Source organism: Cherax quadricarinatus, chromosome 4 (assembly GCF_038502225.1).
Source record: "Cherax quadricarinatus isolate ZL_2023a chromosome 4, ASM3850222v1, whole genome shotgun sequence".
Classification (NCBI taxonomy): Eukaryota; Metazoa; Arthropoda; class Malacostraca; order Decapoda; family Parastacidae; genus Cherax; species Cherax quadricarinatus.
Genome location: NC_091295.1, coordinates 67,569,705 through 67,593,535, shown reverse-complemented (window position 1 = coordinate 67,593,535; position 23,831 = coordinate 67,569,705). Strand labels below are relative to the sequence as shown.

The following is a 23,831-nucleotide window of genomic DNA, read 5'->3' as shown; positions in this document are numbered from 1 at the left end:
ATCAAGCGACAGTGCGGAGACTTAAATACTGTCGGAAGGAGAGGTGCAGGGTAGTAGTAGTGGTAGTAGTAGTAGTAATAGTAGTAGTGAGAGGCAACTGAGAGGTCATGTCCCTCTCAGATCCAACCCTTCTCACTTGAAAAGCTTGTTCAAGGTGTTTTCTGTACCAAGATGCCACGTGTTGCAGTGTCTGACAAGATGAACATCAAAATGGTATACAATACCGACAGGTTGTTAGGTAAGACACATATGCAACAGTTAGACAACTTTATTCCGAAACGTTTCGCCTACACAGTAGGCTTCTTCAGTCGAATACAGAAAGTAGGCAGGAACAGTAGAGATGTGAAGACGATGTAATCAGTCCATCACCCTTAAAGTCGCTTGATCTTCAGATAGTTCCTGACTATGGAACTGAACTTCTCCAGGCCGAGGGACTGACAACCTCAAATTCTACGACTTTAAGGGTGATGGACTGATTACATCGTCTTCACATCTCTACTGTTCCTGCCTACTTTCTGTATTCGACTGAAGAAGCCTACTGTGTAGGCGAAACGTTTCGGAATAAAGTTGTCTAACTGTTGCATATGTGTCTTACCTAACAACCTGTCGGTATTGTATACCATTTTGATGTTCATCTTGTCAGACACTGCAACACGTGGCATCTTGGTACAGAAAACACCTTGAACAAGCTTTTCAAGTGAGAAGGGTTGGATCTGAGAGGGACATGACCTCTCAGTTGCCTCTCACTACTACTATTACTACTACTACTACTACTACTACTACCCTGCACCTCTCCTTCCGACAGTATTTAAGTCTCCGCACTGTCGCTTGATCTTCAGATAGTTCCTGACTATGGAACTGAACTTCTCCAGGCCGAGGGACTGACAACCTCAAATTCTACGACTTTAAGGGTGATGGACTGATTACATCGTCTTCACATCTCTACTGTTCCTGCCTACTTTCTGTATTCGACTGAAGAAGCCTACTGTGTAGGCGAAACGTTTCGGAATAAAGTTGTCTAACTGTTGCATATGTGTCTTACCTAACAACCTGTCGGTATTGTATACCATTTTGATGTTCATCTTGTCAGACACTGCAACACGTGGCATCTTGGTACAGAAAACACCTTGAACAAGCTTTTCAAGTGAGAAGGGTTGGATCTGAGAGGGACATGACCTCTCAGTTGCCTCTCACTACTACTATTACTACTACTACTACTACCCTGCACCTCTCCTTCCGACAGTATTTAAGTCTCCGCACTGTCGCTTGATCTTCAGATAGTTCCTGACTATGGAACTGAACTTCTCCAGGCCGAGGGACTGACAACCTCAAATTCTACGACTTTAAGGGTGATGGACTGATTACATCGTCTTCACATCTCTACTGTTCCTGCCTACTTTCTGTATTCGACTGAAGAAGCCTACTGTGTAGGCGAAACGTTTCGGAATAAAGTTGTCTAACTGTTGCATATGTGTCTTACCTAACAACCTGTCGGTATTGTATACCATTTTGATGTTCATTTGTTTTAAGTTTTTACCTCTTTAAGCCATCCTTCCATCCCTTTCTCAGATGTTCCATATATCACCTACCATCCATCCACCTATCTTATTCCAGTCTTTCTAAATGACCAAACCATCTAAACACTACCTATTGTGCTCTTTGAATTACATGTATACCTGTCATACCATCACATCATCATCTAATTTCTTCATTCTTTACTCTGTAGAATGTTCATATCATATACTGTACTGGTTTCAGACATTAACGCTTCCATTATTTCCAGCCTCCTCCTCACTGCAACATTAACAAAAATCAGGAAAAAATATAAATCTATGTTCTTGCTCACTACAGAAGTTATCATTCACATTTGGTCAAAGGGTTTATTTGTCTTGTGTGTAGCAGGTACGTGTGAATGATAAACTGAAGTGAATAGAGGCTGTGGTTTTTCACATGCAATTACAATGAGAAAAAAAAGAAACATTTATGAAGGCATACATGAAAACTAGTTAGATGCATTTGAGATCAGGAGGGGGAAAAGTACAGTGCCTGAACTCTGAAGGGTGGCAATATGTTTTCCTTTTTGGGGGTTACCCTGCCTTGGTTGGGAATGGCTAGTGTTAACCCGTAAACGGTCCAAGCAGATCTATGTTCACATGTGTAGTGCTACAAAAGTAGATCTAAGTTTTTTTTTACATATTTTCAAATATAACAAAAAAAAAAAAAAAGAAAGTAGATCAAAGTTTTTTACACATTTTCAAATGTAGAAAAACAAAAAGAAGATCTACTTTTTTTACTTACTTTCAAATGTTGAAAAAACGTACATATACGTTTGGACCGTTTACGGGTTAAAAAAAAAAAAAAGTTAAATGAAAATAATTTCACAATAACATATTTTCAAGAAATTAATGGTGACTAATCTCTTTAAGACAGAAAAGAAAGCAGAAGGTGCTGAAGTCAGACTCTTTGGTGGTAAGTTCTATGGAGAACTTGGGTTAAAAAAAAGTTATCAGGTAGAGGGAAAAGACGACAGAGAAATTAAAAATAATGATGAATTAGAACATGAGGATATGTATTAACTGTCTGACTGTTTCGGTCGTATATATACGTCTTACGAATCAGTGTTTCGGACGTATATCTACTCAATAATTCTAGCGGCTTCATATCAAGCAGGAGAAAGCTGGTAGGCCGATATGTGAGAGAATGGGTGTGGCATGCAAAGAGTACCTAAGCTTTATTCGGCGCATGCACACACCCTCACTGAAAGGCTATGCAAAGAGTACGTAAGCTTTATTCGGCGCATGCACACACCCTCACTGAAAGGCTATCTCCCCCAACCAGCAAACCAGGGGCTAAGGGTTGATGATGGGGCCCCATCGTTCAATCAGTACCCAGGTTCCAGCCAATGAGAGGATGGCTTTGACAGTCACAGAGGTGTTGTGGGTACCACACACCTATCTGCCCTTGTCATTCCCATTCTAGAGCTGGTTGAAGCACGGTCTGCTCTCTCTATGGGCTTCTATTCTGCCTTGCTTACCGTGGAATGCACTAATACCTATTGCTGTACATAGTGTTTATAGTGTACATCCGTTCTTACTTGGTGAAGGATAATATAAGTCAAAAGTTTTTCTGCTGTGTTTATTTTGCTCCCTTTACACCCAGGATAACAGGCCTTTGGATTCCTGGGTTGTTATAATGGGTCTGTGTGGTCAGTGTGCACTGTATAAAAAAAATCCTGCAGTACACAGTGCATAATGAAAAAAAAAAAAATCCGACAGTGTTTTTGGATTAAAGCGCCGACTTTGAGGTGTATTTTCGTATAGTATTTATGGTTGTATTCTTGTTTTCTTGGTCTCATTTGACAGAATGGAAAACATTACAGAAACAGAGATGATTTTGATTAGTTTCATGATGAAAACAACCTTAAAATATTCAATGTTCAAGAGTAAGCAACTCGCACCACACAACCAATGCACATCAATTGGGAAGTCTAATGTTCTTTCACTAGTGCACTGATATTTATACCATTTTTACAATAATGCAGCATCCTGCATAACAGTAAATCTTCGATTTTTTGTGTGAATAAAAATAGAAAGCAAGAATAATATAAGAGAGGCCTAGAGACATGACTAATGAACAGAAGATATGTTATTTTAGTGCCAAGAATGACTGCACTGTTTATTCTGAACTCTATTTTGAAACTGAAATCTTTTTTAATTTGCGTGAAATTGGCCAAATTGCCAATTTCTGACCACTTTATTGGGCAGTTGAAATCAGTAAATGGGCGGTTTCTTGTACTCAATTGATAGAAAAAATGGAGTTCTAAAGAAATAGCTATGAGTTTGGTCGACTGGAACAATGTAATTGGCCAAAAATAGGGCTCAAATTCGGCGAAATCGCTGATGCATATATATTGCTGAGATTGTTAACTTTGTGGGTGTCATTACCATCGGGAAAATATTCTTTATCATTTCATTAAAAAAAATAATTTTTTTTTTTCCAAAAATTTTTCGACATAGAATGACAGTTTCAGAAAGGGGCTTGTGGCAGTCTAAGGGTTAATGAGGTGACGAGTAAAAAGATAAGAGATAATGTAAACCATAAACTTTTAAAAGTTAAGGAAGAAAAAGAGGCAGTAATTTCATGCAGTGGTCAGGGAGGTATACCATCTTTTAGGAGTGAAGAAGAGCAGAATGTAAGTGTGGGGGAGGTATGTGAGGCATTACGTAGAATGAAAGGGGGTAAAGCAGCTGGAACTGATGGGATCATGACAGAAATGTTAAAAGCAGGGGGGGATATAGTGTTGGAGTGGTTGGTACTTTTGTTTAATAAATGTATGAAAGAGGGGAAGGTACCTAGGGATTGGCGGAGAGCATGTATAGTCCCTTTATATAAAGGGAAAGGGGACAAAAGAGACTGTAAAAATTATAGAGGAATAAGTTTACTGAGTATACCAGGAAAAGTGTACGGTAGGGTTATAAATGAAAGACTTAGAGGTAAGACAGAATGTAGGATTGCGGATGAGCAAGGAGGTTTCAGAGTGGGTAGGGGATGTGTAGATCAAGTGTTTACATTGAAACATATATGTGAACAGTATTTAGATAAAGGTAGGGAAGTTCTTATTGCATTTATGGATTTAGAAAAGGCATATGATAGAGTGGATAGAGGAGCAATGTGGCAGATGTTGCAAGTATATGGAATAGGTGGTAAGTTACTAAATGCTGTAAAGAGTTTTTATGAGGATAGTGAGGCTCAAGTTAGGGTGTGTAGAAGAGAGGGAGACTACTTCCCGGTAAAAGTAGGTCTTAGACAGGGATGTGTAATGTCACCATGGTTGTTTAATATATTTATAGATGGGGTTGTAAAGGAAGTAAATGCTAGGGTGTTCGGGAGAGGGGTGGGATTAAATTTTGGGGAATCAAATTCAAAATGGGAATTGACACAGTTACTTTTTGCTGATGATACTGTGCTTATGGGAGATTCTAAAGAAAAATTGCAAAGGTTAGTGGATGAGTTTGGGAATGTGTGTAAAGGTAGAAAGTTGAAAGTGAACATAGAAAAGAGTAAGGTGATGAGGGTATCAAATGATTTAGATAAAGAAAATTGGATATCAAATTGGGGAGGAGGAGTATGGAAGAAGTGAATGTTTTCAGATACTTGGGAGTTGACGTGTCGGCGGATGGATTTATGAAGGATGAGGTTAATCATAGAATTGATGAGGGAAAAAAGGTGAGTGGTGCGTTGAGGTATATGTGGAGTCAAAAAACGTTATCTATGGAGGCAAAGAAGGGAATGTATGAAAGTATAGTAGTACCAACACTCTTATATGGGTGTGAAGCTTGGGTGGTAAATGCAGCAGCAAGGAGATGGTTGGAGGCAGTGGAGATGTCCTGTTTAAGGGCAATGTGTGGTGTAAATATTATGCAGAAAATTTGGAGTGTGGAAATTAGGAAAAGGTGTGGAGTTAATAAAAGTATTAGTCAGAGGGCAGAAGAGGGGTTGTTGAGGTGGTTTGGTCATTTAGAGAGAATGGATCAAAGTAGAATGACATGGAAAGCATATAAATCTATAGGGGAAGGAAGGCGGGGTAGGGGTCATCCTCGAAAGGGTTGGAGAGAGGGGGTAAAGGAGGTTTTGTGGGCAAGGGGCTTGGGCTTCCAGCAAACGTGCGTGAGCGTGTTAGATAGGAGTGAATGGAGACGAATGGTACTTGGGACCTGACGATCTGTTGGAGTGTGAGCAGGGTAATATTTAGTGAAGGGATTCAGGGAAACCAGTTATTTTCATATAGTCGGACTTGAGTCCTGGAAATGGGAAGTACAATGCCTGCACTTTAAAGGAGGGGTTTGGGATATTGGCAGTTTGGAGGGATATGTTGTGTATCTTTATATGTGTATGCTTCTAAACTGTTGTATTCTGAGCACCTCTGCAAAAACAGTGATAATGTGTGAGTGTGGTGAAAGTGTTGAATGATGATGAAAGTATTTTCTTTTTGGGGATTTTCTTTCTTTTTTGGGTCACCCTGCCTCGGTGGGAGATGGCTAACTTGTTGAAAAAAAAAAAAAAACTACTAAATAGGAAAGGGATAGGATGAAAAGGGTGTATAAATCTGGAGTGGAAGGTAGGAGGAGAAAAGGTCATTCAAGGAATATTTGGAAGGGAGTAAAAAAAAAAGGGGGGGGGGGGTTGAACATCCAACAGGCTTATGTGAGCATCATTGATAAATGAAAACAGGTGATTTTTAATGGACAAACTGTTGAGAGTGTGAGCAGGGTAACTTTTATGAAGGAAATTGGGGAAAGCCAAGTAACAAGACTTGAGTGTTGGAGGTTAGAAGGACAGTGCCTTCACTCTGAAGGAGGGGTGGCGATGTAGCAGTCTGACTTTGATGTCAGTACACTTTTGGAAAGAGTGATTGAATGAATGATGGTGAATGTGTTTTCTTCTTTGGGGTCACCCTACCTTGGCAGGAGATGGCTGCTGAGTTAAAAAATATTACATAGTACAACACAATCATGTCCATCATGACTGCTTTATACAGTAACGTACAGTCAATAGCTAAAATCCTATAACATACCTCTTCTGCATGCTGAGGTGAAGCAGCCATAGTTTTGAGGCAGGTAACAATCTGTGCTTTGGTAGATGCTGGTTTTTGAACTTGTGCATCAAGCTTTGACTCGAGCAGAGACAGAAGATATGGAATGACATTTGCTCTGAGGCCCTGATCAACAAATGCAGTGGCAGACGTGCCTCCCCCAGCAAAAAGGTTATGCAAGGCTTCACAAGCCACACCAACGACATCAGGACGCAACTTCATGGCTGAAACTAGGCCAGCTATAACTTCTGTTCCCTCAAGGACACTGAAGCAAACCTGATAAAAAAAATGTATTTCAATCTATTTAACCCTTAAACTGTCCAAACGTAGATCTACGTTTTTTCAACATTTGAAAGTATGTAAAAAAAGTAGATCATCTTTTTTTTTTACATTTGAAAATGTGTAAAAAAAACTTTGATCTGCTTTTTTTTGAAAATATGTAAATAAAAGGAAGATCTACTTTTGGAGCACTACGCATGTGAACGTAGATCTGCTTGGACAGTTTAAGGGTTAAAGAATCTTATAATTACTTGTCAATAAAAAATAAACATCCCAGTTGGGCAGGAGAACTGTTGCCAATTTTAGAACATCAAGAAAAATATTAACAGACAGACATTTCCAAATACATACTTGACTGAATGTGAACTGGTGTGTTGCCAGAATGGCAGCACGAGCTACTGTGAGGTTTTTTGAGTGCAGCTGCGACACCACTCGAGGGATATGACCTAGTTGCGGCAGGTACTCGAGCAAGTTACGTTGAGCTGATAACACAGCAACCACAGTACTCATCACTAGCTCTAGTGTGTCCCCCTAGTGCAAGAGAGACATTGATAAGTATTGATCTGCAAATCTTTGTGTTATCTATTTAATTTAATTTAAAGTTCAGTAATATGTTTATTACTTTAAAATGTTAGCTGTTTAAGTACGTTTACTACATCATGATGCATGCTATATCATCTTGCAAGAAAAATGTGACTTTACATATACTGACACACAAGGAAGAATATGTTTATCACATCTGCAAAGCACAAAATTATATCAACATCTGAAGTAATAAGTTGTTAAGTGTGATTGCACAGTACAATACAAAAATATATTACAATTTATCATGAGAAGGGGTTAGAACTTCTTCAGAATAAATAATCGATATATACCGGAGATAAAAATAAATATATATGCATATAAACAGAGATCTAAAATATGCACATAAAAGCAATGTAATTTTGTGTAGGTGCATGGTACATTTCAATGAAAGAATCTTAAGGGCAAATCAGGATGTAGAGCATTAAGAATCATCAGGATTCAAGGTGACAAGCAGGCAACAGCAAAACGAAATGTATAACTTACATCACTGCCACCCCTTGCTAGCTGGTCTAGTACAGCATCAAAAAGATCAGATATGAAAGTTTTTGGTTTGCGAACCACCCATGATGGATTTGCAACTAGGAGTCGCAGGAAAACTCCTCCAACCACCACTTCTCCAGAAGTTGATGATAATGAAACTTCCTCAGGGAATTTCCAATTTGAATTTGGATCTTCCTGTTGCTGACTATGAATTCTATAAAGTAATTAAGATTATTACATTAGCATTTTTGCAATGCTGTACATAAATTTATTGTAGCAATGATTTTGTGCAAGAGAATGAAAAACTTACGTGTTACTGTTTATAAAAATCAGCGCTGACACCAAATTCAATTACTACTGTATAACAAAGCCAACATAATATTAAGTCCTCCAAATATAACAAGGGGTGATAATTTGATATTACTCTAGAATTTAAATATGCTGAAATAATGTAAGTGTTTGAGCCAAATGATCTATATGTACTTCTAAATAGTAGAAAGATATCTGGTATAGACCAAACCTTTATTATATATTACATTATGTTCAGGGTAGAACTTGCTCAAGTCATAAAAGGAGTAATGCAACAAAATATTATATATAGGCAAGATGAGTGGGGAAATGATGAAGCAAGTTAGTTGTCATCTGTGGTTGTGATGTGAGTAGGTATTGGCGCCACTTGATGGGTTTTCACCTGCAAGATGAGCTTAGGTATTGACTTGGCAATACTAAATGCTCTTGGAATCTGCTCATCACACCCAAGATGACATTTCCTCTGTTCATTTCTTCCTCTACTCACCTTACTTGTACATAATGTTCTATCTTGTTATTCCTTGTATGCTTTGATAAAGCTCTACTCAGAGCAAAGTGTAGTCTATAATAAATATTTACTTTAAATTCAGTGCATGTCTCCTCTACTTGTGGTTCAAAACTGACATTCTTAACCCTTTGACTGTTTCGGTCGTATATATACGTCTTATGAGCCACCATGTTTGACGTACAGTGGTCCCTCGTTGTTCGTAATTAATCCATTCCTGGAGCCGTTACTATAAACGAAATTTACGATTTACGAATCAATTTTCCCCATGAGAAATAATGTAAAGACAATTAATCCGTTCCTGACACCCAGAAGTATTAAAACAAAAATTTTTTTAACATGAAATATACATGTAGTACATAAACAATACAATGGGAAATGATGAATGACACATTAACAGCATAACACTTACCTTTATTGGAGATTCTTCTTAGTGTATGGGAGACTGGAGGAGGAGAGAGAGTGGATTGTTTATAGTTTGGAAGGGGAATCCCCTTCCATCAACACCTCAGGTACCATTTGCTTTTCTAGGGTTGCTTCTCTTCTCTGTTTCTTAATGCCACTAGAACCACCTTGAGAGTCACTGGAGTCCTGTCTCACAAAATAACTGTCCAGAGAGCTCTGTTTCTGGCGTCTCTTTAACACTTCCCTAAAATGGCCCAAGACTTTGTCACTGTACATGTTGCCAACCTGGCTCGCAACAACCTTGTTAGGGTGATGTTTCTCCATAAAGCTTTCCATCTTACCCCACATAGTAAAAATCTCTTTAATTTCTGAAGAAGGCACCTTCTTCCATCTCTCTTCCTCCTCCTCTGCAGCAAGATTCTGAGCTGCGATGTGTTGCTCTTCCTGCTGAAGCTCTTGCAGCTCCTCAGTGGTGAGCTCTTCTTCATTGTGGTCTTCCACCAATTCTTCCACATCCTCCAAACTCACATCCAACCCCATGGAACTCCCCAGTGCCACAATTGATTTTACAACAGACATAGGCTCATTAGGGTCAGTCCCAAATCCTTCAAAATCCCTCTTGTCGACACAATCTGGCCACAATTTTCTCCAGGCAGAGTTCAAAGTCCTGGTAGTCACTCCCTCCCAAGCCATACCTATAAGGGTTATGCAGTGGAGGATGCTGAAGTGTTCTCTCCAAAATTCCCTTAGGGTCAAGTGAGTGTCTGTGGTCACAGTCAAGCACCTGTGAAACATTGCTTTTGTGTAGAGTTTTTTAAAGTTTGCAATAACCTGCTGGTCCATGGGTTGGAGGAGAGGAGTGGTATTTGGGGGCAAGAACTTTACTGTGATGAACCCAAACTCCTCGAAAATTAGGTCATCCAAGTCTGGAGGATGAGCAGGTGCATTGTCCATTACTAGCACACACTTGAGATCCAATTTCTTTTCCAGGAGATACTCCTTCACACTAGGGCCAAACACTTCATTGAACCACTCGACGAAAATTTCCCTCGTGACCCATGCCTTACTATTAGATTTCCAAAACACACACAATTTACTCTTCATAACATTGTTTTTCCTGAACACTCTGGGATTTTCAGAATGGTACACTAGTAATGGCTTCACTTTGAAATCCCCACTAGCATTAGCGCAGAACATTAGCGTCAGCCTGTCTTTCATAGGCTTATGTCCTGGCATTGCCTTTTCCTCTTGTGTAAAGAAGGTCCTCTTTGGCATTTTCTTCCAAAAGAGGCCTGTTTCGTCACAATTGAACACTTGTTCAGGTTTCAGTCATTCACTGTTTATGTACTCCTGGAATTCATGCACATATTTTTCAGTCGCTTTGTGGTCCGAACTGGCAGCCTCACCATGCCTTACCACACTGTGTATGCCAGTACGGTTCTTAAATCTCTCAAACCAGCCTTTGCTGGCCTTAAATTCACTCACTTCACCACTATTTGCAGGCAATTTCTTTACCAAATCTTCATGCAACTGCCTAGCCTTTTCACAAATAAACGAAGTCATAAGAGTATCTCCTGCTAATTGTTTCTCATTTATCCACACCAATAATAACTTCTCAACCTCTTCCAGTACTGATCTCATTTTTGTCAGCATAGTTACTCTCTTTGCAACAACAGCATCCTTTATTTGATTTTTCTTGGCCACTATGGAACATAAGGTTGTGTAGGGTTTCTTATACATCCTGGACAGTTCGGCCACACTTGTACCACTTTCATATTGTTCAATGATGGTTTTCTTAAATTCAATCGTATTTCTCACCTTCTTTACCACAGGCTTAGCACTAGGAGCTTTCTTTGGAGCCATGGTAGCTTATTTAGTACTTGCAAGCACTAAAATAAATGGAATATTATGAAATATTTCGCTGGAGCACGCGAGGGGACCTTCGCTCACTGGTAAACAATGCCAGACTGGCCTCCGCCCTGGCTCACACCGTGCGTAAGCGTCCCGGACGAACTACGACTCGCGAGTCAACATATGAAAAGTGAGTCCATGTTTATACGAAAATACCCCTATGATTGGCGAATTTTGCGATTGCCGGGAACTACGAAAAGCGGGGGACCACTGTATATATACTCATAAATTCTAGCGGCTTCAAATAAAGCAGGAGAAAGCTGGTAGGCCCACATGTGAGAGAACGGGTCTCTGTGTGGTCAGTGTGCACCATATAAAAAAAATCCTGCAACACGCAGTGCATAATAAAGAAAAAAAACTTCGACCGTTTTTTTTAATTAAAATGCCGACTTTGTGGTCTATTTTCGTATAGTATTTATGGTTGTATTCTCATTTTCTTGGTCTTATTTGATAGAATGGAAAACATATTATAGAAATAGAGGTGATTTTGATTGGTTTTACTGTAAAAAAACCTGGAAATGGAGCTCAAAGTAGGGGAAATGTTTGATTTTTGCCGATGTTCAAAAGTAAACAAATGATGTCATTGTCCAATAAATGTCCAATTAGCCATTCTAATATGCAGTCATGAATGGGTTGGCATTATTTATAAAATTATTACAATATTGCAGTAGTCTGCATAACAGTAAATCTTCTATTTTTTGTTTGAATAAAAATTCAAAATAGAAAGCAAGAGTAATATCAGAGGGGCCTGGAGACATGACTGATGAACAAAGAAAATGTTATTTTAGAGCCAAGAATGTCTGCATTGTTCATTCTGGACCCTATTTTGAAATTGGCATATTTTTTAATTTGCATGAAATTGGCCAAATTGCTGCAAATTTCTGACCACGTTATTGGGTAGTTGAAATTGGTAAATGGGCAGTTTCTTGTACTCTATCGATAGAACAAATGCAGTTCTAAAGAAGTAACTATGAGTTTGGTTGACTGGAACAATGGAATTAGCTAAAAACAGAACTGAAAGTGAGCGAAATCAGAGATACGTAAATATCGCCGAGGTTGCTAACTTTGAGAGAGCGTAATTCCGTAGGTTTTCCATCAAATTTCGTTCTTTTGGTGTTATTACAATCGGGAAAAGATTCTCTATCATTTCATAAGAAATGTTTTTTTTTTTTTCAAAAATTTTTCAACACCAGGAGACACCTCAAGATTTGGGGTTGCAAAAGTCAAGGGGTTAATACCCCTCCTTCGGAGTGTAGGCACCATACTTCCCATCTCTAGGACTCAAGTCTGGCCTGCCAGTTTCCCTGAATCCCTCCATAAGTATTACCTTGCTCACACTCCAACAGCATGTCAAGTCCTAAAAACTATTTGTCTCCATTCGCTCCTATCTAACATGCTCAAGCATGCATGCTTGCTGAAGTCCAAGCCCCTCACACACAAAACCTCCTGTACCCCCTCCCTCCAACTTTTCCTAGACCAACCCTTACCCTGCCTTCCCTTCACTACAGATTTATACATTCTTGAAGTCATTCTATTTTGTTCCATTCTCTCTACATGTCCAAACCACTTCAACAACCCCTCCTCAGCCCTCTGGATAATAGTTTTGGTAATCCTGCACCTCCTCCTAATTTCCAAACTCCTAATTCTCTGGATTATATTCACATCACACATAGCTCTCAGACATGACATCTCCACTGCCTCCAGCCTTCTCCTTGTTGCAACATTCACCACCCATGTTTCACACCCATGTAAGAGCATTGGTATAACTATACTCTCATACATTGCCCTCTTTCCTTCCATAGACAAAGTTCTTTGTTCCCACAGACTCCTAAGTGTACCACTCACCTTTTTCCCCTCATCATTTCTATAATTTACCTCATCTTTCATAGACCCATCTGTTGACACGTCCATTCCTAAAAATCTGAATACATTCACCTCCTCCATACTCTCTCCCTCCAATCTGATATTCAATCTTTCGTCACCTAATTTTATTATAATTTTTATTCACACACAAAAAATAGTATCTACTGTTATGCAGACTACTGGATTATTGTAATAATTGTATAAATAATGTCAGTGCATTCATAAATGCATATTAGACTAGGCAGATGTCATGTATTCGACAAGTAATCTGAAATATCAGCAAAAATCAAACATCTCCGCTATTTTGAACTCAGTTTCAAGCTACTTTCAGTCCTGAAACCAATCAAAATCCTCTATTTCTGTAATATATCTTCCATTCTATCAAATGAGACCAAGAAACCTAGAATATGAAAATACACCACAAAGTTAGTGTTTTAAGCCAAAAACACACAGTTTTTTTTATTTCCATTATGCACTGCTTGCTGCAGGATTTTTTATATGGTGCACAGTTATCACATTTATCCACTCTCTCATATCTAGGCCCAAATTTACCACTCACAGTTTATCTGAATGAGCTAAGCTCATGATGTAGAACTACGGGACTGACCCAGGCTTCAAAACCGTAGTACTACAGGACCCACCCTCAAAGGGTTAACAAGGGAGTACCAACAAACTTTTACGCTTACTCTTCTACTAATCTAGAAACCACGGCTGAAACATTTTGCCGAGATTCGTCCGTCCATATTAGTTCTGGGTTCTCATGTTGAGCCTCATATAAATAGACTGCAGTGCTGGGTGAGTCACGCATCTGATCTACCAAGACGGCAGGAAGAATTCTGAGAAGTATCAGTCTAACACGAGGGCCAACTAACTTGTCACAAGTCATTTTGCCCATTAGCTCTGCTGTTTTCTCTCTTACATCTCCATCATCCGATGAACAGAAAATATTGAGTAGATACATAACAGCCCCTGCAGAATAAAAAAAAAAAAAATACAATTAGATTCAAGAAAATATATTTGCAATGAATTCCATTAACAAAATGAGAGATGCCATGTCACTAAAAAAACACAAGGTAGACATTTAATTTCTCTTAGCAGAAAATAGAAGTAATGAAGAAGTATGAAAACAGAAATAATTAACTAGACCAAACGATGAAACTTTGTTAACTAGAGCTCTGGGATTCACAAAATCTCTGTAGGAATTTGAAATAAGTCCATTGGCATTTTTTAATTAACAGATTAACTGGATTTGGGGGAATCATCAAATTATGTACATTACTATTTTAGAAGAGGAGAAATAATTATTAAAATTACCATGTGCACAGTTTATTATTGTTTTCTGACTCCTGAAGAATGTGCTTAAGGTTGAACCAAATTGGTTTTATTGAGCTGACTTCTTTACTCCAAAATATATGGTAAATAAGATTTTCCTTATCATACAGTGATTATGTATGAGTGATGATGAAAGTGTTGAATGATGATGAAAGTTTTTTCTTTCTTTTTGGGTCACCCTGCTTTGGTGGGAAACGACGGACATGTTAAAAAAAATATATATAAATTCTTCCAACTAAATGAATACTTTTTATCAGTGCCAGAAAATTGGGCAGAGGAAGAAAAAGTATTAAATTTCAGTAAATAAAAGGAAAAACTGCACTCAATAACTAGGCAAGACACATAAGGGAGTCTTCTTACATCAGGTGTACTTGCTCATTTAGCTGTAAATATTTACATGGGTATTAGTCAATTTCTTCTTCTTATTCTTTGGAGGGATATGTTGTGTATCTTTATATGTGTATGCTTCTAAACTGTTGTATTCTGAGCACCTCTGCAAAAACAGTGATTATGTGTGAGTGAGGTGAAAGTGTTGAATGATGATGAATGTATTTTCTTTTTGGGGATTTTCTTTCTTTTTTGGGTCACCCTGCCTCGGTGGGAGACGGCCAACTTGTTGAAAAAAAAAAAATTAGTCAATTGCTTTGGGTGACATCCCAGGAGTGGTATACAGTACTAAATGTAAAGTAACAAGTAAGGTTTTGAAGTGAGCTAAGTTGGATAACAGCTCTTAGATTGTAAAAACAAAATCTGCACAAAGAAAATATAACCAAAGACAAAACTCATTTAGATAATAATAAATTAATGACCACACTTATGTGGAAAGGTAGAAAGTTGAAAGTGAACAAAGATAAGAGTAAGGTGATGAGGGTATCAAATGATTTAGATAAAGAAAAACTGGATGTCACACTGGAGAGAGGGAGTATGGAAGAAGTGAATGCCTTCAGATATTTGGGAGTTGAAGTGTCAGCAGATGGGTTAATGTAGGATGAGGTTAACCATAAAATTGATGAAGGAAAAAAATGAGTGGTGCGTTGAGGTATATGTGGAGACAAAAAACATTATCTATGGAGGCAAAGAAGGGAATGTATGAAAGTATAGTGGTACCAACTCTCTTATATGGGTGTGAAGCTTGGGTGGTAAATGCTACAGTGAGGAGGCAGTTGGAGGCAGTGGAGATGTCCTGTCTAAGGGCAATGTGTAGTGTAAATATTATGCAGAAAATTCGGAGTGTGGAAATTAGGAGAAAGTGTGGAGTTAATAAAAGTATTAGTCAGAGGGCTGAAGAGGGGTTGTTGACGTGGTTTGGTCATTTAGAGAATGGATCAAAGTAGAATGACATGGAGAACGTATAAATCTGTAGGGGAAGGAAGGCAGGGTAGGGGTTGTCCTCGAAAAGGTTGGAGGAAGGGAGTAAAGGAGGTTTTGTGGGCGAGAGGCTTGGACTTCCAGCAAACGTGCATGAGTGTGTTTGATAGGAGTGAATGGAGACGAATGGTTTTTGGGACCTGATGAGCTGTTGGAGTGTGAGTAAGGTAATATTCAGTGAAGGGATTCAGGGAAACCGGTTATTTTTATATAGCTGGACTTGAGTACTGGAAATGGGAAGTACAATGCCTGCACTTTAAAGGAGGGGTTTGGGATATTGGCAATTTGGAGGGATATGTTATACTATATCCTTATAGTATATGCTTCTAAACTGTTGTATCTGGGCACCTCTGCAAAAACAGTGATTATCTATGAGTGAAGTGAAAGTGTTGAAAGATGATGAAAGTATTTTCTTTTTTGGGGTTTTCTTTCTTTTTGGGTAACCCTGCCTCTGTGGGAGACGGCCAACTTGTTGAAAAAAAAAAAAAAACTTGTGTGTGATTGATGATGAAAGCGTTTCTTTCTTTTTAGGGTCACCCTGCCTTGGTGAGAGATGGACAGGCTTGTTAAAAAAAAAACTTTCAATAACTATAAAAAAGAAGTGAAAAATAAATAATAGAAGAAACACTTTCATCATCACTTAAACATTATCTTTCCAAAAGCATGAGGGCATCACAGTTTAGATGGCCCTCTAAACAGCAATATCCCCACCCTTCATTTAGAACACAGCCATTGCATTTCCCACCTCCAGGGTTTAAGTTTAGGTAACCGGTTTCTCTCACTCCCTTCATTAATGTCATTCTGCTCACACACTAACAGAATGTCAAGTCAAAAATTATAAACCACTTGCTTACACTCACTCCTATGTACTCACTCAAGCTTGTTAAATGTTCAAGCCCTTACCACTCAAAACCTCCTTTACTCACCTCCCTCCAATTGTTTTTGTGGGGTAAAGGAGTGCTAGGGGCTTGAACATCCAATGGTATGAGTAGATTTTTTAACACATTGGCCATTTCCCACTGAGGCAGGATGACCTAAAACAGAAACACTTTCACCATCATTCACACATAATCACTGTCTTTGCTTACACACTACTTAAGAACCAGACAAAGCATTATGTAAGACTTCCTGTGTAGCTAAATACAATCATACGTTCAATAAAAAAGGTAGCTAATGACAGAGTGGTCAATGACAAAATATTTACATATTAATTAAACTTGTTTAGTGATCTTCAGTTTAATGGTATGATTGAACAGAGATATTGAAATTACAGAAAGTTAGTGAAATTACAATACAATAAGCTTGTAAGTGTGCATTAGATCGGAGTCAATGGAGACAAAAGGATTTTATAGGTTGACGTGATGTTGGAGTGTGAGCAGGGTAACACTTATAAAGAAGTTTTGTGCCTTTTTAAAAGTAAATAAGTGTGGATTCTTAAAAAGGTTAAAATTATAGAGATTTTTTACTCTTTCAGCCATTTCCCACCAATACAAGGTGACCCAAAGAAAACATATTGACCATCACTTGCTCTTTAGCTGAATTTTCAAACGGGCGAACACTGTGTATCAATGTTAACCCATCAAACTTGAATATTCATACCCAATTTCTAACCTTCAAGACATAAGTCCTGTTAGCCAGATTCACCAAATTCTTTCATCTGTGTTACACTACTCACTCTCCAACAGCCCATCCTTTCATCTGTGTTACACTACTCACTCTCCAACAGCCCATCCTTTCATCTGTGTTACACTACTCACTCTCCAACAGCCCATCCTTTCATCTGTGTTACACTACTCACTCTCCAACAGCCCATCCTTTCATCTGTGTTACACTACTCACTCTCCAACAGCCCATCCTTTCATCTGTGTTACACTACTCACTCTCCAACAGCCCATCCTTTCATCTGTGTTACACTACTCACTCTCCAACAGCCCATCCTTTCATCTGTGTTACACTACTCACTCTCCAACAGCCCATCCTTTCATCTGTGTTACACTACTCACTCTCCAACAGCCCATCCTTTCATCTGTGTTACACTACTCACTCTCCAACAGCCCATCCTTTCATCTGTGTTACACTACTCACTCTCCAACAGCCCATCCTTTCATCTGTGTTACACTACTCACTCTCCAACAGCCCATCCTTTCATCTGTGTTACACTACTCACTCTCCAACAGCCCATCATAGCCAGTGGACCACTCTCCAAAATATATTCACCAGGGCTGCTGTCTGACCTTTTCCCATTTCCTCTTTAGCTGTGACTTAACTATGGTTCAAGACAGACCAAAACATTATCTCCAAATTGTAGGTTAGTTGTTAAATGTTTCAGCCACAGAAATGTGACTGTACTCATCATAGCTTATACAGTGGAACCTCTACTTGTGAGCGTGTCCATGTGCGAGTTTTTCCAAATACGAGTAGTTGATGGGTCGATTTTTTGCTTCCATACGCGAGCAAAATTTCTACAAGCGAACAGACCTCAAGGCAGGTTCCTTGACACTGGTGAGGGGCTCTTGCTCTTGATCTCAAGAATTGTATCTCATTTGTTTGTTGAACTATCTTATTGAAACTTGGGCAATGTATGATGGAAAGATGCTTCTTAACGTACACCAAAAATGAAAGAAATCTAAGCATAAATAATGGAGTTCACTTCTCAGCAATTAGCCACCCCTTAGCGGTAATTTCGAATGGTTTTTATGGTTGTATTCTCGTTTTTTTTTGGTCTCAATTGATAGAATGGAAAATATATTACAGAAATAGATATGATTTTGATTGCTTTCATGAAAAAATGTGCCTTGAAATTGAGCTCAACCTAGGAGAAATGGTCCATTCCTTGGCTGTTTCAGAGTACACAAATGACGTATGTCATTGTCCATTCCAATATGCAGTCGTGAATGGGTTGACATATTTATATAATTATTGCAATAAGGAATAACAGTAAATCTTATATTTTTTGTGTGAACAAAAATTACAAATAATTTATATAATAATAATAATAATAATAATAATAATAATAATAATAATAATAATAATAATAATATTGTTAATAATAATAATATGTATAATAATAATAATATGAATAATAATAATATGTATAATAATTATAATAATAATAATAATAATAATAATAATAATAATAATAGGTAGATGGCGAGAATATTTTGAGGAACTTTTAAATGTTGAGGAAGAAAGGCAGGCGGTAATTTCAAGCACTGGCCAGGGAGGTATACCATCTTTTAGGAGTGAAGAAGTGCAGAATGTAAGTGTGGTGGAGGTACGCGAGGCATTACGTAGAATGAAAGGGGGTAAAGCAGCTGGAACTGATGGAATCATGACAGAAGTGTTAAAAGCAGGGGGGGATATAGTGTTGGAGTGGTTGGTACTTTTGTTTAATAAATGTATGAAAGAGGGGAAGGTACCTAGGGATTGGCGGAGAGCATGTATAGTCCCTTTATATAAAGGGAAAGGGGACAAAAGAGATTGTAAAAATTATAGAGGAATAAGTTTACTGAGTATACCAGGAAAAGTATACGGTAGGGTTATAATTGAAAGAATTAGAGGTAAGACAGAATGTAGAATTGCGGATGAGCAAGGAGGCTTCAGAGTGGGTAGGGGATGTGTAGATCAAGTGTTTACATTGAAGCATATATGTGAACAGTATTTAGATAAAGGTAGGGAAGTTTTTATTGCATTTATGGATTTAGAAAAGGCATATGATAGAGTGGATAGAGGAGCAATGTGGCAGATGTTGCAAGTATATGGAATAGGTGGTAAGTTACTAAATGCTGTAAAGAGCTTATATGAGGATAGTGAGGCTCAGGTTAGGGTATGTAGAAGAGAGGGAGAATACTTCCCGGTAAAAGTAGGTCTTAGACAGGGATGTGTAATGTCACCATGGTTGTTTAATATATTTATAGATGGGGTTGTAAAAGAAGTAAATGCTAGGGTGTTCGGGAGAGGGGTGGGATTAAATTATGGGGAATCAAATTCAAAATGGGAATTGGCACAGTTACTTTTTGCTGATGATACTGTGCTTATGGGAGATTCTAAAGAAAAATTGCAAAGGTTAGTGGATGAGTTTGAGAATGTGTGTAAAGGTAGAAAGTTGAAAGTGAACATAGAAAAGAGTAAGGTGATGAGGGTATCAAATGATTTAGATAAAGAAAAATTGGATATCAAATTGGGAGGAGTATGGAAGAAGTGAATGTTTTCAGATACTTGGGAGTTGAAGTGTCGGCAGATGGATTTATGAAGGATGAGGTTAATCATAGAATTGATGAGGGAAAAAAGGTGAGTGGTGCATTGAGGTATATATATGTGGAGTCAAAAAACGTTATCTATGGAGGCAAAGAAGGGAATGTATGAAAGTATAGTAGTACCAACACTCTTATATGGGTGTGAAGCTTGGGTGGTAAATGCAGCAGCGAGGAGACGGTTGGAGGCAGTGGAGATGTCCTGTCTAAGGGCAATGTGTGGTGTAAATATTATGCAAAAAATTCGGAGTGTGGAAATTAGGAAAAGGTGTGGAGTTAATAAAAGCATTAGTCAGAGGGCAGAAGAGGGGTTGTTGAGGTGGTTTGGTCATTTAGAGAGAATGGATCAAAGTAGAATGACATGGAAAGCATATAAATCTATAGGGGAAGGAAAGAGGGGTAGGGGTCGTCCTCGAAAGGGTTGGAAAGAGGGGGTAAAGGAGGTTTTGTGGGTGAGGGGCTTGGACTTCCAGCAAGCGTGCATGAGCTTGTTAGATATGAGTGAATGGAGACGAATGATACTTGGGACCTGACGATCTGTTGGAGTGTGAGCAGGGTAATATTTAGTGAAGGGATTCAGGGAAACCGGTTATTTTGATACAGTCGGACTTGAGTCCTGGAAATGGGAAGTACAATGCCTGCACTTTAAAGGAGGGGTTTGGGATATTGGCAGTTTGGAGGGACACGTTGTGTATCTTTATACGTATATACTTCTAAGCTGTTGTATTCTGAGCACCTCTGCAAAAGCAGTGATAATGTGTGAGTGTGGTGAAAGTGTTGAATGATGATGAAAGTATTTCCTTTTTGGGGATTTTCTTTCTTTTTTTGGGTCACCCTGCCTCATTGGGAGATGGCCAACTTGTTGAAAAAAAAAAAATAAATAAAATAATAATAATATACAATAATAATAATAATATAATATGTATAATAATAATACATATATAATAATAATGTACTACATATAATTACAAGTATAATAATAAACGGCTTCAAAAGGCCGTCACTAGATGGCAGTGTTTACCACAACAAAGAGGGAGCGGTTGTGGCCACCTCCACCTGTTACATAATGGCATATTTTATTCATTCTAGAGTATATATCGTGTTTCTATGTTATTTATATTGTCTGTTATGTCATATTAGATGAACTGTGATAGATAAATAAGCAGTATAGATGATATCAGCGAAATTATTCATGAAGAATTTTGCCCGGTGTCCAGACAAACTCTCGTCCAGTGCAGACACCGCCCATACCACTACATGAATGACACATTTTATTCATTTTAGAGTATATGTCAGGTTTCTATGTTATTTATGTTGTTTATTATGTCATATTAGATGAAGTGAGAAGATAGATAAATAAGATATAGAGCTGATATTAGTGAAATTATTGAAGTACAGAATTCCACTGGAACGGATTAATTGCATTTCAATTAATTTAAATGAGGAAAATTGACTCTGCAAACGAGCAAATCCAGTTGCGAGCAAGGTCATGGAACGGACTAAACTCGCAAGTAGAGGTTCCACTGTATATGTATATTAGATGTTCAAGCTTCTATGTTGCAAAGTTAGAATCAGATTCGTAATTTTTTTTATAAATAAGACAGTAGATATAGAAATTAAGTTAATTATAAAAATTATACATTGCAATTTTTGTAAAATCATATCAAAGGCAACATGTGAGGGAGATGGATGCAGCATGTTTCTTAATGGTGGCAAGTGATATCACGCAATGTTTACAATATCCACTCTAAATCAGTGCATGATTTATTGACATGTTACAAGGATGTTGTCAGTGATACCGGTTTTGGAGTTATGAGATCCGACACTATTAACAAACTGGTACAAAACTTATTGTTAAAGGAATAATCAAACTATTCTGATTATAAATAACTCTCACTGAGATTGCTGACATCTATGACATACAAATTATTTCACAGAATTAATGCATTCTAATATTTTAACCTCTCAGTATCTTCTTCATGTATTAATCTATTGCTGAGTGTAATACACAAAAGAATTACCTTTATTGAGGGCTTCTTTAACTATCTTGGTGTTGGACATGAGGGCATGGAGAATATTAAGGGACATCATACGATCAGCTGTGAGAGCTGGAGAGTGCAGTGCCAGCATCAAATACACCAGTACCTACATGAATGTGTTTTGGAATAATTTTGAAAGGTTAATTTATTAAAAGAGTGGAGATTATTCTCTGTTTTAAGATGATAATAGCATAATTAAGTTGAAAATATGCACCCACACACACCGTTATTCAATAAATCATATGATAAATAATATGACAACATAAAGAGCAGCTGAAAGATATGAACTGGTATTAACATATGGATTTGGGAAACCTATAGCCCCCAGTTCTTAGTTTCACTTCACTGTGAAGCTAGGAGTTATACCCTTGCAACCAAAGATATTACACTTCCTGGATCACGCACAAATCACAACAGTTGCCCTCACTGGATAAGAGGTTTGTCAACTATCTTAGTTCACATCCAAGCATAAACCACCTCACTTTTAACCCTTTGACTGTCGCGGCCGTACATATACGTCTTATGAGGTACCGTGTTTGACGTATATATACTCATAAATTCTAGCAGCTTCAAATCAAGCAGGAGAAAGCTGGTAGGCCCACATGTGAGAGAATGGGTCTGTGTGGTCAGTGTGCACCATATAAAAAAAATCCTGGAGCACGCAGTGCATGAGAAAAAAAAACTCCGACCGTTTTTTTTAATTAAAATGCCGACTTTGTGGTCTATTTTCGTACAGTATTTATGGTTGTATTCTCGTTTTCTTGGTCTCATTGATAGAATGGAAAACATATTATAGAAATAGAGGTGATTTTGATTGATTTTACTATAAAAAGAACCTAGAAATGGAGCTCAAAGTAGGGGAAATGTTTGATTTTTGCCAATGTTCAAAAGTAAACAAATGATGTCATTGTCCAATAAATGTCCAACTAGCCATTCTAATATGCAGTCATGAATGGGTTGATGTTATTTATACAATTATTACAGTATTGCAGTAGTCTGCATAATAGTAAGTCTTCTATTTTTTGTTTGAATAAAAATTCAAAATAGAAAGCAAGAGTAATATCAGAGGGGCCTGGAGACATGACTGATGAGCAAAGAAAATGTTATTTTAGAGCCAGGAATGTCTGCATTGTTCATTCTGGACCTTATTTTGAAATTGTCATATTTTTTAATTTTCGTGAAATTGACCAAATTGCAAATTTCTGACCACATTATTGGGTAGTTGAAATCGGTAAATGGGCAGTTTCTCGTACTCAATCGATAGAAAAAATGGAGTTCTAAAGAAATAGCTATGAGTTTGGTCGACTGGAACAAAGGAATTAGCCGAAAATAGAGCTCAAAGTGGGCGAAATTGCCGAGGTCGCTAACTTGACGAGAACATAATTCCGTCAGTTTTCCATCAAATTTCGTGTTTTTGGTGTCATTACAATTGGGAAAAGATTCTCTATCATTTCATAAAAAATAATTTTTTGTTTTTTTTTTTTAAATTTTGCAACACCAGGAGACACCTCAGGATTGGGGGTTGCGACAGTCAAGGGGTTAAACAAAAGACATTGCACCTCCTTACCATTGAAATTCAAGTCTTGTTAACCAGTTTTTCCTGAATTCTTTCACATTACTTTCCTTACACTCCGACAGTATGTCAAATTGCAGTGACCACTCACCTCCATTTATTCTGATCTAACTCACTCACATATTTTTGCCCTTAGCTCTTCAACACCTCTTTTACACCATCCTTTAACCTTTCCTCAAATACTCCTGCACCATCAGAAACTTCAACATTGATCTGTCAGCTAGCATTAGCATCAGCACAATGCACACACATGTGATAAATTTTGGATGGAAAAATTTAATAGTTCCACATAAGAAGTTTATTTATCATACATTATACATGATTTTTACACATATAC

General features: G+C 37.9%; 1 protein-coding gene across 1 annotated transcript in view; it reads right to left on the bottom strand.

Moving 5' to 3' along the window:
• Positions 1-23,831, bottom strand: part of Rme-8 (receptor mediated endocytosis 8) — a 135,819-nt gene that overhangs the window by 4,231 nt on the left and 107,757 nt on the right. The window contains exons 35-39 of the mRNA XM_070097155.1: positions 21,904-22,027; positions 13,616-13,898; positions 7,940-8,150; positions 7,223-7,402; positions 6,575-6,868 (exon numbers count right to left, since the gene is read on the bottom strand). Coding sequence (XP_069953256.1) covers positions 6,575-6,868; positions 7,223-7,402; positions 7,940-8,150; positions 13,616-13,898; positions 21,904-22,027 — 1,092 coding nt within the window. The remainder of the gene's footprint in view (positions 1-6,574; positions 6,869-7,222; positions 7,403-7,939; positions 8,151-13,615; positions 13,899-21,903; positions 22,028-23,831) is intronic.